Below are 12,589 nucleotides of genomic sequence, written 5' to 3'. Positions count from 1 at the left end.
TGGAGGCAGGACGACAAGTATCAAGGGGTGTTGGTGGCTGCTTGTTCGCTCTCATTGTTGTAGGAAAGCTTCACCCTGAGCCTGGCTGGCTGAGCCTTGTGTGATTTTCACACTGATAAAATCATGTCCAGTGTTCCTACAACAGGGCTATCTGACCAACAACACTGGGCTGGTTGTAATTGGGTGCTGTGGTATGCCATCCTGGGAAACTGCTCTGCCCAAGTTGCAATCAGGGTCGCAATCTGTGAGGCAATGGAGTCAGAGCTGCAAGGTCCTAAAACCGAGGCCAAGAGATAGGAAGCTTTTAGAAGCTATTTTTTAAGTAACATGAATTTGTATGCTAAATTATTTCCTGATCATTAATACCTTAGGCTTTCCTTCATAAAATCTTATGAGACTATTGTAAGTTTCCACTGTAAGGACTGTAAAAGTATGGAAGAACAATTAGATTTTGAATCTGGCTGACAGTGCACATGTAGCACTTCAATTTAAAATGACTGGTGTACAGTCCAAAGTGGTTCTTGCGCTATTTCCCATGTAACAGTAATTATTTTTGTATTTGCAGATGATGACAGTGTATGCATTAGTGATAACATTTCCAGTTCAGCTGGTAAGTGCATGTGCTATCTTATGGAAAAAGCATGGAAAGTAAATACTGCTAGAACAATAATTTGCCTGTGATTTTAAGTATTAAGTTTTAAAATCTATGCAGCTTTAGTGCAGTGTTGCTCGATAAAAGGCCATCCACCAACATAAATTACATCAAAACATGAGGCCTTTACAAACCCTCAGGGGGCACTCCAGTGGAGGAATACAGAACAGAAAGTATAACAATTTCAGGGTTTCAAATGTAACTACAAGTGATCTGAAAAACTGTGAACCTTCATGCTGTGTGTGCCCAAAAATGCAAGTGGCACCTCTCTAATGACACCCAGTGACATGGAGAACTTTAAGTGGGTATGGTCAAGATGGAGAAGTTAAAGATTTCCTCTGCGCCCCTCCTCTTTGCCTAAGTCACTGCTGTTCTGCTTCTGCAAGCTTGCATACATTTCTTTTCTCCCTTGTGGTCTACTTGTTCAGCCTCTTATTTTTTATCCTCCTTCCTTCTCTCTCAATGTTTCTTTTAACTTGTCACCTTCTATTGAATGCAGTCTGAAGGCAGTTGTTAATTAGATGTGCTGGAAATAAGGTAACTGCACATCACACTTTCCTAATTGAAGGATTTACATTTCTATTTTCCTGAGTTGTCCTAATATTGGATGATAAGTTTACCTTCATATCTTGCATCTTCCTCAGATAGCAGGACTTCTTGGTCTCTGTGCTCTTTTCGTTCCCTGTGCCGTGTCATCTTGAGCCGAACCCTTCTTATGTCTATTGCATCTTTGAGTATTATCTTTGTGTGGCTACCTACTTACTCAGTCCCTGGCATTAGTCGTGATGATACATTTCATAGCAGTGCTCGCTTTCGGACAGCTGGTTTTGTGGTCATGATCTGATAGAGACTTCTAACCACTGATTCCTTACTTTAGAATATTCCCCAGGTGTCAGACTGGATTCTGAAATTTCTTGAACAATCCCCTTGCTCAATGGTAGGTGGCGTTGGTCGGCTTTGTGTGGTGTGATCCACGCCTTAAATGACATGGACAGTGCCTATATAGACGCCACCCCAGAGCGCTGACCTCAGTTCCTTCTTTTCCGTCCATCGGATCTGGATCAAGCTCCCCTCCGTCTCTTTTTGACCGACTTTTTTCAACACTTTTTGTAGATGACTAGTGTGCCTTTCTTCTATTTTTTTCAGGGATGCCCTAGAAGAAGCCCACCAGATTCAAACTTGTGAAGCCTGTCATTGACAGATGTCAGTGACAGACCCCCACGTTTTGTGTCTGTGGTGCCAGAGAAGAAGCTACAACTTCATGTTGTGTGTAAAGAGTGCAAGCCTATGAACTGGTCGTTGGCCATGTAACTCCGTGCCACTCCAGGTTTTGTTCGTGTGGGAGATCTTGGGTCCAGTTCGGTCCTCGTCACTCTTCAAGACTTTTTCAGGTAAATCCCATAAGAATAGGTCCAAGAAGTCGAAGCACTCTGACTTCTCCACGTCCCTCCCATTCTTTGGACAACGCAAGAGAATGATGTCGCAAATCCCGGCCTCACTTGCAGGTGGTTTCTGTGCTGCCAGCATTGGAAACTATGTACGCTACACACTTCCCTAAAGTTCCTGGAGCCAGAGCAACCTCCTTCCAACTCTGAGACTTTTGTGAGATCATGAGCCTCATTTTTAGGCAGTCTATCCCCCCTGAAACACCTTCGTGTCCCACAGGTTTGGGAGGGTCTTCGATTGGGGCTCTGTCAGCTGGTCCACACTCAGGCCAGGCAGTCCTTTAGGATCTGTTGGTGGATCTGTATCGGCCCTGCCTGCGACTTCCATACCTTCTCCAGAGACCATTCCAGTGGCGCCGTTCCCTGCGCCCCCTAATGTGATTTCTGTCTCTGATACGGATCCAGACCCGCATCACACAACATTGCCTCCAGCGGCGACCTTGCCCACAGTGCCAGTTTCACTGAGGAACATGAATGGAGGAAATCTTAGTATCTATATACCTATACTTACCCCTTAGCAGAGATCATGGCCGATGACAACTGGATGTGGACTTTGCTGACATCAGTCGTCTAGATACCTAACCAGTCACTGGCCTCCACTCTCCTCCCACAGTGGCTGCAGATGAAGGGGACACTTTCGCAATGGTGGTCTGGAGCACAGCTGAAATCCTGGACCTACAGCTACCCATGGTTGAAGTCAAAACCAATGTCTTGGGCAGCACCATGGATCACCACCATCGCCTTACTCTCGGGGACCCAGCCTTTCTCTGCCATGACCCTACCCCTGGGAGCCTGAATGGTCCAGCAATCAACTTCCCGAGTTAGTCCCGGGGCATTCCCCTTGACACCACTGGATAAGAAATCCAAGAGGCTGGATACCTTTTGGTAATAGGGTTTTCTCTTCCGCCAGCCTGTCACTGTGGTCTGTGAACACTGCATGCTTATTGGGCTGTTATTACCATACTGTGTGGGATTGGATTGCGCAACTGCTGCCTGTGATCCTGGATGAGACCCGGACTATACTCTCTGTAGGAAAATGCCTCTGATGGCATGGTTACCCCCTAAGATTTTGCCTTTTGTTAATGCTATGTATGATTTAAAGTGTGCTGGGTCCCTGCTAACCAGGTCCCAGCACCTGTGTTCTTTCCTTAAACTGGCACACAGATAAGTCCTTGTAAATGGTTACCCTGGTACCAAGGGCCCTGTGGCCAGGGAAGGTCTCTAAGGGCTGCAGCATGTATTATGCCACCCTGGGGACCCATCACTCAGCACATGCACACACTGCCTCACAGCTTGTGTGTGTTGGTGGGGAGAAAAATAATAAGTCAACATGGTACTCCCCTCAGAGTGCCATGCCCACAACCCATAACCTGTGGCCTAGGTAAGTCACCCCTCTAGCAGGCCGTACAGCCCTAAGGCAGGGTGCACTATACCACAGGTGAGGGCATAGTTGCATGAGCACTTTACCCCTGCAGTGTCTAAGCCAATTCTTAGACATTGTAAGCGCAGGGTAGCCATAAAGAGTATATGGTCTGGGAGTTTTGTCAAACACGAACTCCACAGTTCCATAATGGCTACACTGAATACTGGGAAGTTTGGTATCAAACTTCTCAGCACAATAAATCCACACTGATGCCGGTGTGGGATTTATTGAGAAATGCACACAGAGGGCATCTTAAGATTCCCCCTGTGCCCCAGCCCAATTACAAGTGCTAGGCTGACCAGTTTCTGCCAGCCTGCCACATCCAGACCGGTTTCTGGCCACATGGGGTGGTGAATGCCTTTGTGCACTCTGTTGCCAGGAACAAAGCCTGTACTGAGTGGAGGTGCTTCACACCTCCCCCTGCAGGAACTGTAACACCTGGCGGTGAGCCTCAAAGGCTCAAGCCTGGTGTTACAGCGCCCCATGCACTCCAGCTAGTGGAGATGACCCCCCCCCCTGTTTTCCCCCGGAGACAGCCCCCACTTTTGGTGGCAAGCCCGAGTGAGATAATGAGAAAAACAAGGAGGAGTCACACACCAGCCAGGACAGGCCCTAAGATGTCCTGAGCTGAGGTGACCCCTGCCTTAGGAAATCCTCTATCTTGTTTTGGAGGATTCCCCCAATAGGATTTACATTCTCCCAGTCTATTTCTGACAGACGAGACGCAGCAAAGTTGACAATCAGATGGGGGTTGTTAATGACCAACTCACTGAGCAGAGCCATTGCTTTCTCGATGGCGCTTCGACCTCACACCTGGTTGAGGAACACTGGCTTTTTGGAGGATGTCCAAGCCTCATTCATGATGACCTTTTGAAGTCTTTGGAGACCAGAAGGATTCAACCTTGGGGAGACTGAAAGACAGTACAGACACTGCTAGGTCGTTTGGGTTCTCTGTGACCCCACAAGTCTCATTCCTCCTTATACCCATTCCACAGCTGTGCCCATTCCCCCATAGCCACCATGGCGGGCAGGCTCAGTCATTTCGTGGCCAAGGGCGCAGTTCCCACAAGCCTCGTGGAGCCCAAAGCCAGAGTTCTGGCCAATCCGCTCCCACACCCACCTCCAGCAGCCACACAGTCAAAGTCTCTGTAATTTACCCTCAATCCAACATGGATATCCAGTTGGCAGCAGAATCCGATCCCCCTCTCAACCAATGGCTGGAAATCACAACAGATAAATGGGTGCTTCAGATTGTCCAACAGGGTTACTCCCTCCCCTTCCAACAAACCCCGGCACCACTTCTTTTGCCACCAGATGGTCTAGCAGAAGACTACCTTGCACACTTGCATCAGGAAGTACTGGCCAAAGGAGCAGTTCACACTGTGTGCCAGCATCAGAAGAAGGTGGACGTTGCTATTCCCGCTACTTTCTGGTGCCAAAGAAGGATCCGTTCTATGCTAGATTGTTTCTCTCTCAATTAATACTTGAAAAAGGAACAATTCAAGATGGTTACCCGGGCTCAGGACTTAGCTGCCCTCAACCCTGGAGACTGGGGTACCTTTGGACCTGCAGGACAACTATTTTTACATTCACATCCTACCTTCCCACAGACGTTACCTGCGGTTCACTCTGGGTGGAGTATTATCAGTTTGCTGTGCTCTCCTTTGGTCTTACCAGTGTCCCTCGGTGTGTTCACCAAAGTCATGGTGGAGCTTGCAGCACACCTGCAGAAGTCATGGTTTCCATTCTTCCCCTACCTTGGCGATTGGCCGTAGAAGGTAAACTCACCCCTTTTGTTGCCGCTGTTCTGAATATAGTGCAGTTTTGGGCCTATCCTCCAGAACAGTTAGCCCAGGATGTATGATTCCAATGTTTCATCGTCTGTCCTGGATTTCAGTGAGGCTGGCTCAGACGCTGCTGGGTCTTATCATCTCTTGCATTGTGTTGGTAAAACATGCCAGTTGGCATAGGGTGGTTTTGCAGTGGGACTGGAAGACCCAGTGGGCAGAGCATCAGGGAAATCTTTCCCATCTGGTCCAGATATTGGAGGGAACTAAAACGACTTGCTCTGGTCAATCACGTATCGCAGTTAGGTCAATGGTAGACCTCTCTCTCTTCACCACCCAGAACACACAGTAGTCCCAGATGCATCACTCTTTGGTTGCAGCAGCCACTTGAGAGAGGTGGATATCAGAACCCTCTGGTCTCTGGTGGAATCCCTGCTCAACATCAATCTTTTGAAACTGAGAGCAATTTGATTTGCACTAAAATCATTTCTTCTTTCCATAAAGGAAAGGTGTAAGGAAATGCCTCCTTGGCATGGTTACCCCCTGACTTTTTGCCTTTGCTGATGCCAAGATATGATTTGAAAGTGTCCTGGGACCCTGCCAACCAGGCCCCAGCACCAGTGTTCTTTCTCTAAACTGTACCTTTGTCTCCACAATTGTCACAACCCTGGCACCCAGGTGAGTCCCTTGTAACTGGTACCTCTGGTACCAAGGGCCCTGATGCCAGGGATGGTCTCTAAGGGCTGCAGCATGTCTTATGCCACCCAGGGGACCCCTCACTCAGCACATACACACTGCTTGCCAGCTTGTGTGTGCTGGTGGGGAGAAAATGACTAAGTCGACATGGCACTCCCCTCAGAGTGCCATGCCAACCTCACACTGCCAATGGCATTGGTAAGTCACCCCTCTAGCAGACCTTACAGCCCTAAGGCAGGGTGCACTATACCACAGGTGAGGGCATATGTGCATGAGCACTATGCCCCTACAGTGTCTAAGCAAAACCTTAGACATTGTAAGTGCAGGGTAGCCATAAGAGTATATGGTCTGGGAGTCTGTCAAACACGAACTCTACAGCACCATAATGGCTACACTGAAAACTGTGACGTTTGGTATCAAACTTCTCAGCACAATAAATGCACACTGATGCCAGTATGCACTTTATTGTAAAAATACACCCAGAGGGCATCTTAGAGATGCCCCCTGAAAACATACCTGACTTCCAGTGTGGGCTGACTAGTTTTTACCAGCCTGCCACACACCAGACATGATGTTGGCCACACGGGGAGAGAGCCTTTGTCACTCTGTGGCCAGGAACAAAGCCTGTACTGGGTGGAGGTGCTTCTCACCTCCCCCTGCAGGAACTGTAACACCTGGCGGTGAGCCTTCAAAGGCTCACCTCCTTTGTTACCTGCACCACAGGGCATCCCAGCTAGTGGAGATGCCCGCCCCTCCGGCCACTGCCCCCACTTTTGGCGGCAAGGCTGGAGGAGATAATGAGGAAAACAAGGAGGAGTCGTGCCCCAGTCAGGACAGCCCCTAAGGTGTCCTGAGCTGAGGTGACTCTGCCTTTTAGAAATCCTCCATCTTGCAGATGGAGGTTCTCTTCCAGGGGATCCTCATCAATAGTCATAAACATTGAATATTCCCGCCCTTGTGCGGGGACCCCGGAGCATATATATATAAAATACATACATATTATCATGTGTAAAACAGCAATGCAGGCTATAATCATAAATAGGCTAAAATGCTTTATTTCTATGCAAGTTTTTTTTTTTTTTTTTTTTTTTTTTTTTTTTATATTATAAAATCACAATAGATCATAAATATCTACCTAAGCCCCAAAAACTGGACTTAGGGAAGTAAACAGCAGTAAATATCAGAGAAAAATAGAAAAAACCACATTGAAAAACAATGAAGCATTCTTAGCCAATAGGCTGCATGCAGGTTAACACAGGAGAACCATAAAAACTTTGGCACCGTGCCTTTAAGACCCTGAGCACCTCCAGTATCCCACCATGCCTCAGGGGTGAAGGGAAGGTGACAGTTGGTTCACAGTTAGGTCAGTTCTTTTTTCCGGCTTCTTCTGAGAGGATCCTGGAGCATTGAGCTCTCAGTTTTTCTGAGTTTTCCTCGACTGGAATTGTCTGGTGAAACGGAGAACCTATCGACAGGTGAGGTCTGTGCATCCACCATTGTAGTGATTGAAAAGCCACTGCTGGTAGTCGAACTCTGTCCTCCCAGTGACCAGTCTTTTGGCTCCAATTGTTCTCTAATGCCTCCTGAAGGGGCCTCATGCGTAGCCTGGCATTCGGGACAATGAAGATGCATGAAGCCATGGAGCCCAGAAGCGATGTCACCTGACGAGCTGTAGGTGCATCGGCTGTTAATAGATGTTGACACTTCCTGTGGATTGATAAAAGTCGTTCCTCCGAAGGATACACTCTTTGGAGCTCTGTGTTTAGTATCGCTCCCAGGTAGTGGAGGTTTTGTGTTGGAATCAAGGTTGACTTGTCGTGGTTGATTTGAAGACCTAGAGACTCGAAAGTTCTTAGAACGATATCTCGATGTTTTCTCGCCTGATCCGGAGATGAGTCCTTCACTAGCCAGTCGTCCAGGTAGGGGTAGACGAATATTTTTTGTCTTCGAAGGTGTGCCGCTACCACTGCTACACATTTTGAAAAGACTCGGGGTGCAGACTTCAGGCCGAATGGAAGGACTCTGAATTGGTAGTGCTGTGACGCTATCTGGAAACGTAAAAATTTCCGATGTTTGGTTGCTATTGGGATGTGAAAATATGCATCCTGTAGGTCGATGGAGCACATCCAGTCTCCCTGATGCAGTTGCGGGACAATCTGGTGAAGGGCTAGCATCCTGAACTTTTGTTTTCTTATGTACTTGTTCAGGAGCCGTAAGTCCAGAATTGGTCTGAAGAGGCCCTGTTGACCTTTTTTCGCCACCAGAAAGTAACGGGAGTACACCCCTTTTCCTTTTTGTGCCGGAGGAACCTTTTCTACAGCTTTCTTTTGTAGGAGTGCGAGAACTTCCTTGCGTAGCAGGCTGAGATGAGAAGGAAAACACCTTGCTGGCGGCAAGTGTGGAGGAGGTTTTTTGAAAAGGAGAGAATAGCCATGTTCGACAATATTGAGCACCCATTTGTCTTTTGTGATTGAGTGCCACTCGCGAAGATGATGCGTAACACTTCCCCCCACCGGAGTGGTGCACAGTGTTGAGGGAAGCAATGCCTCATTGCTTTGATGGTGTCTTTGCTGTAGACTGTTGAGGTCTACTTGACCCTCTGTCTCTTGTGGGTCTACGTGCCTGAAACAGGGGACGTCCCTGTCGTTGTTGTGGCCTTTGAGACCAGTGAGGGGTTTGAACCCTCTGCTGGAATGGTCATCTGTCATACGGCCTGTACCTCCGCCTGAAGTCTTTTTTACGTTCCAGGCCCACTGCCCTCATCGTGTCGACTTCCGTTTTCATTCGGGCCATCTCTTCATCCGCGTGGGTACCGAACAACGAACTCCCGCTGAATGGGAGGTTCAAAATGCGCTGCTGTGCTTCCTGTTTCAGACCCGTGAGCCGTAGCCAGGAAGACCTCCTAGCGCAGATTCCGTGCGCATACCCATGCGCAGCCAAATCCGCCCCGTCCGCCGCCGCGCTGATGACCTGGTTAGATACTAGGCCCCCTTCCTGCAAGATTTCCTGGAAGTCCTGTCTATCTTCCCTGGGCAACTTTTCTGTAAATCTGTGGAGTGAGTCCCACAGAGAGCGGTCATATCTGCCCAGAAGTGCTGAGGCGCTGGAGACCTTCATAGCAGATGCCGCCGTACCGCACATCTTTCTCCCCAGAGAGTCTAGGTGTCTGCTCTCCTTATCCGGGGGGACTGTGGAAGATGATGCCACAGAGTGTGTTTTTCTAGCTGCGGCTAAGATCACAGAGTCCGGTGGCGGATCCTTCCGCAGGAATAAAGGATCTTGTTCCGGAGCTTTGTATTTCTTTTGAATCCTAGCCGGGGCAGACTTGAGAGTGGCTGGAGACAGAAAAGTGTCCATAGTCGGTTGCAGCAAACCCGGTACTAGTGGCAGCAGTTTTCTCGAGACTGATCTGTGTTGTAGGGTCTCAAAGATAACTGAGGATGAGGTGGCCGGCTCCGGTACCTCAATATTTAGCTTCTGCGCTCCCCTTAGAAGAACCTCATTAAAAGTGGTGATATCATCCACCGGGGAAATCCTAGCAGGTGGAGAATCTGTGAGTGTGGGGGAGTAGCGCCCCACAGACGATCCTGAAGAAGACCAAGAAGGTGATCTTCTGCGTGGTGTTCGTGACCTGGTTCTCCTTCGGGAACGGGACCTGCTCCGAGAGGCTGTAGCAGAGTGTGCAGGTCTTGTGGTCGGCTGACGAGAAGCAGAACGAGCCCGTCCTGCTCTAGCTGTAGGCGATGGCGTTCTCGGTAATGAGGCAGTAGGAGAATACATCCTCGAGTATTGTGAATCCGGGGATGCTGTGATGGGAGAAACATGCCCCGATGCTCTGGAATGGGATGATGCACTCCTTATAGAGACCACCGGTGAGGGAGCTTTGTCCGCTGGCTCTACTGCCTGTGACACAGCTGAAGGTTGTGTCGACGTCGATTGCATCCTCGACGTCGAAGGTTGCGATGGCTGGTCTGCTTTCGACGTCGAAGGTCTTGACGTCGGAGGTCTTGCCGTCGAGTGTCTTGACGCCGATCGCCTATCGCGGGACCTGGACCTACTCGCCGTCGTGTGTCTCGACGTTGAGTGGCGAGTGGTCGACGGCGGATGTTCATGCCGTCGAGGTGTTTTTGGTGTCGTGTCCTTCGACGCCAAGGGGTGAGACGTTCTCAACGGCGAACGGGAGCGCCGGAGATGACTCGACGCCGAACGGCGGCCTGCCGTCGACGGAGATGTACCCCTGTGTCCATGCTTCGACGTTTTGTCCCTCGACGTCGGTCTGGTCGCCGTCGACGGCGATCTATGCCGGTGAGACGGTGGTGCCGATGACGTCGATGGAGAACAAACAGGTACAATCCTACCTGTCGACGTCGATCGGGCCATTCCTTCTGCTGTAGGTCTGGGAAGTGAAGAGGATGTTGACTTTTTCCTCTCCTGAAGCCCATGTAGCCTGATCTTCTCTCTGTCTTTGAGAGTCCTCCTTGACATGTTCTTACAATACTTGCAGGTGTCAGGACAGTGACTCTGTGGCAGGCAGACAATACACAGAGAGTGTGGGTCTGACTGGGCTTTCTTCTTCCCACAAGAGGGACATTTTACAAAAAGAGATGGCATTTTTCTGTCAGAAAAAACCTTCCTAGCTCAGACAAAGATGTTACTTGTCGAGTGAAAAGTGAAAAAACGCTTTTTTAAAGAATTTTTCTGAGGAAAACTCAGAAAAACTGAGAGCTCAATGCTCCAGGATCCTCTCAGAAGAAGCCGGAAAAAAGAACTGACCTAACTGTGAACCAACTGTCACCTTCCCTTCACCCCTGAGGCATGGTGGGATACTGGAGGTGCTCAGGGTCTTAAAGGCACGGTGCCAAAGTTTTTATGGTTCTCCTGTGTTAACCTGCATGCAGCCTATTGGCTAAGAATGCTTCATTGTTTTTCAATGTGGTTTTTTCTATTTTTCTCTGATATTTACTGCTGTTTACTTCCCTAAGTCCAGTTTTTGGGGCTTAGGTAGATATTTATGATCTATTGTGATTTTATAATATAAAAAAAAAAAAAAAAAAAAAAAAAAACTTGCATAGAAATAAAGCATTTTAGCCTATTTATGATTATAGCCTGCATTGCTGTTTTACACATGATAATATGTATGTATTTTATATATATATGCTCCGGGGTCCCCGCACAAGGGCGGGAATATTCAATGTTTATGACTTTGATGAGGATACCCCTGGAAGAGAACTAGGATTTACAGGTAAGTAACTAATCCATTCCCCCAATAGGATTAGGGATGTGCCCCCCTCCCCACAGGGAGGAGGCACAAAGAGGGTGTAGCCACCCTCCGGGCCAGTAGCCATTGGCTACTGCCCTCCCAGACCTAAACACACCCTTAAATTGAGTATTTAGGGGCTCCCAGATCCGAGGAAGATAGATTCCTGTAACCTAAAGAAGAAGAAGGACTGCTGACCTGAAGCCCTGCAGTGAAGACGGAGACGACAACTGATTTGGCCCCTGCCACACCGGCCTGTCTCCCTACTTCGAAGAAAACTGCAACAGCGACGCATCCAACAGGGTCCAGCGACCTCTGAGGCGTAAGAGGACTACCCTGCATCTGAAGGACCAAGAAGCTCCCGAGAACAGCAGTCCTGTTCAAGAAACTGCAACTTTTTGAAACAAAGAAGCAACTTTTAAAGACCACACGTTTCCCACCAGAAGTGTGAGACTTTCCACTCTGCACCCGACGCCCCTGGCTCAACCTGCGGAAAAATAACACTACAGGGAGGACTCCCCGGCAACTGTGAGCCCGTGAGTAGCCAGAGTTGACCCCCCTGAGCCCTCACAGCGATGCCTGCAGACGAAATCCAGAGGCTCCTCCTGACCGCGACTGCCTGCTTCAAGGAACCCGACGCCTGGAAACCACACTGCACCCGCAGCCCCCAGGACCTGAAGGAACTGCACTCCAGTGCAGGAGCGACCACCCCAGGCGACCCTCTGCCTAACCCAGGTGGTGGCTACCCCGAGGAGGCCCCCCCGTGCCTGCCTGCATCGTTGAAGAGACCCCCGGGTCTCCCCATTGATTCCTATTGAAAACCCGACACCTGTTTGCATTCTGCACCCGGCCGCCCCTGTGCCGCTGAGGGTGTACTTTCTGTGCCTGCTTGTGTCACCCCCCCCCCCCTTGGTGCCCTACAAAACCCCCCTGGTCTGCCCTACGAAGTCACGGGTACTTACCTGCTGGCAGACTGGAACCAAGCCAAACCTATTTCCATTGAAGCCTATGTGTTTTGGGCACCACTTTGACCTCTGCACCTGACCGGCCCTGAGCTGCTGGTGTGGTAACTTTGGGGTTGCCTTGAACCCCCAACGGTGGGCTACCTTGGACCCAACTTTGAACCCTGTAAGTGTTTTACTTACCTGTGAACTTAACAATTACTTAACTCCCCCAGGAACTGTTGATTTTTGCAGTGTCCACTTTTAAAATAGCTTATTGCAATTTTTGTCAAAACTGTACATGCTATTGTGATAATTCAAAGTTCCTAAGATACCTGAGTGAAATACCTTTCATTTAAAGTATTGTTTGTAAATCTTGAACCTGTAG

General features: G+C 49.1%; 1 protein-coding gene across 2 annotated transcripts in view; it reads left to right on the top strand.

The window, feature by feature from the left end:
• LOC138296807 (exportin-5-like) overlaps window positions 1–12,589 on the top strand; it is a 1,394,731-nt gene that overhangs the window by 1,030,124 nt on the left and 352,018 nt on the right. For both annotated transcript variants that reach the window (XM_069236253.1, XM_069236252.1), the window contains one exon: window positions 566–610. In XM_069236253.1, coding sequence (XP_069092354.1) covers window positions 566–610 — 45 coding nt within the window. The remainder of the gene's footprint in view (window positions 1–565; window positions 611–12,589) is intronic.

Source organism: Pleurodeles waltl, chromosome 5, assembly GCF_031143425.1.
Source record: "Pleurodeles waltl isolate 20211129_DDA chromosome 5, aPleWal1.hap1.20221129, whole genome shotgun sequence".
Taxonomy (NCBI): domain Eukaryota; kingdom Metazoa; phylum Chordata; class Amphibia; order Caudata; family Salamandridae; genus Pleurodeles; species Pleurodeles waltl.
This window is presented reverse-complemented; position numbering and strand designations above follow the sequence as displayed.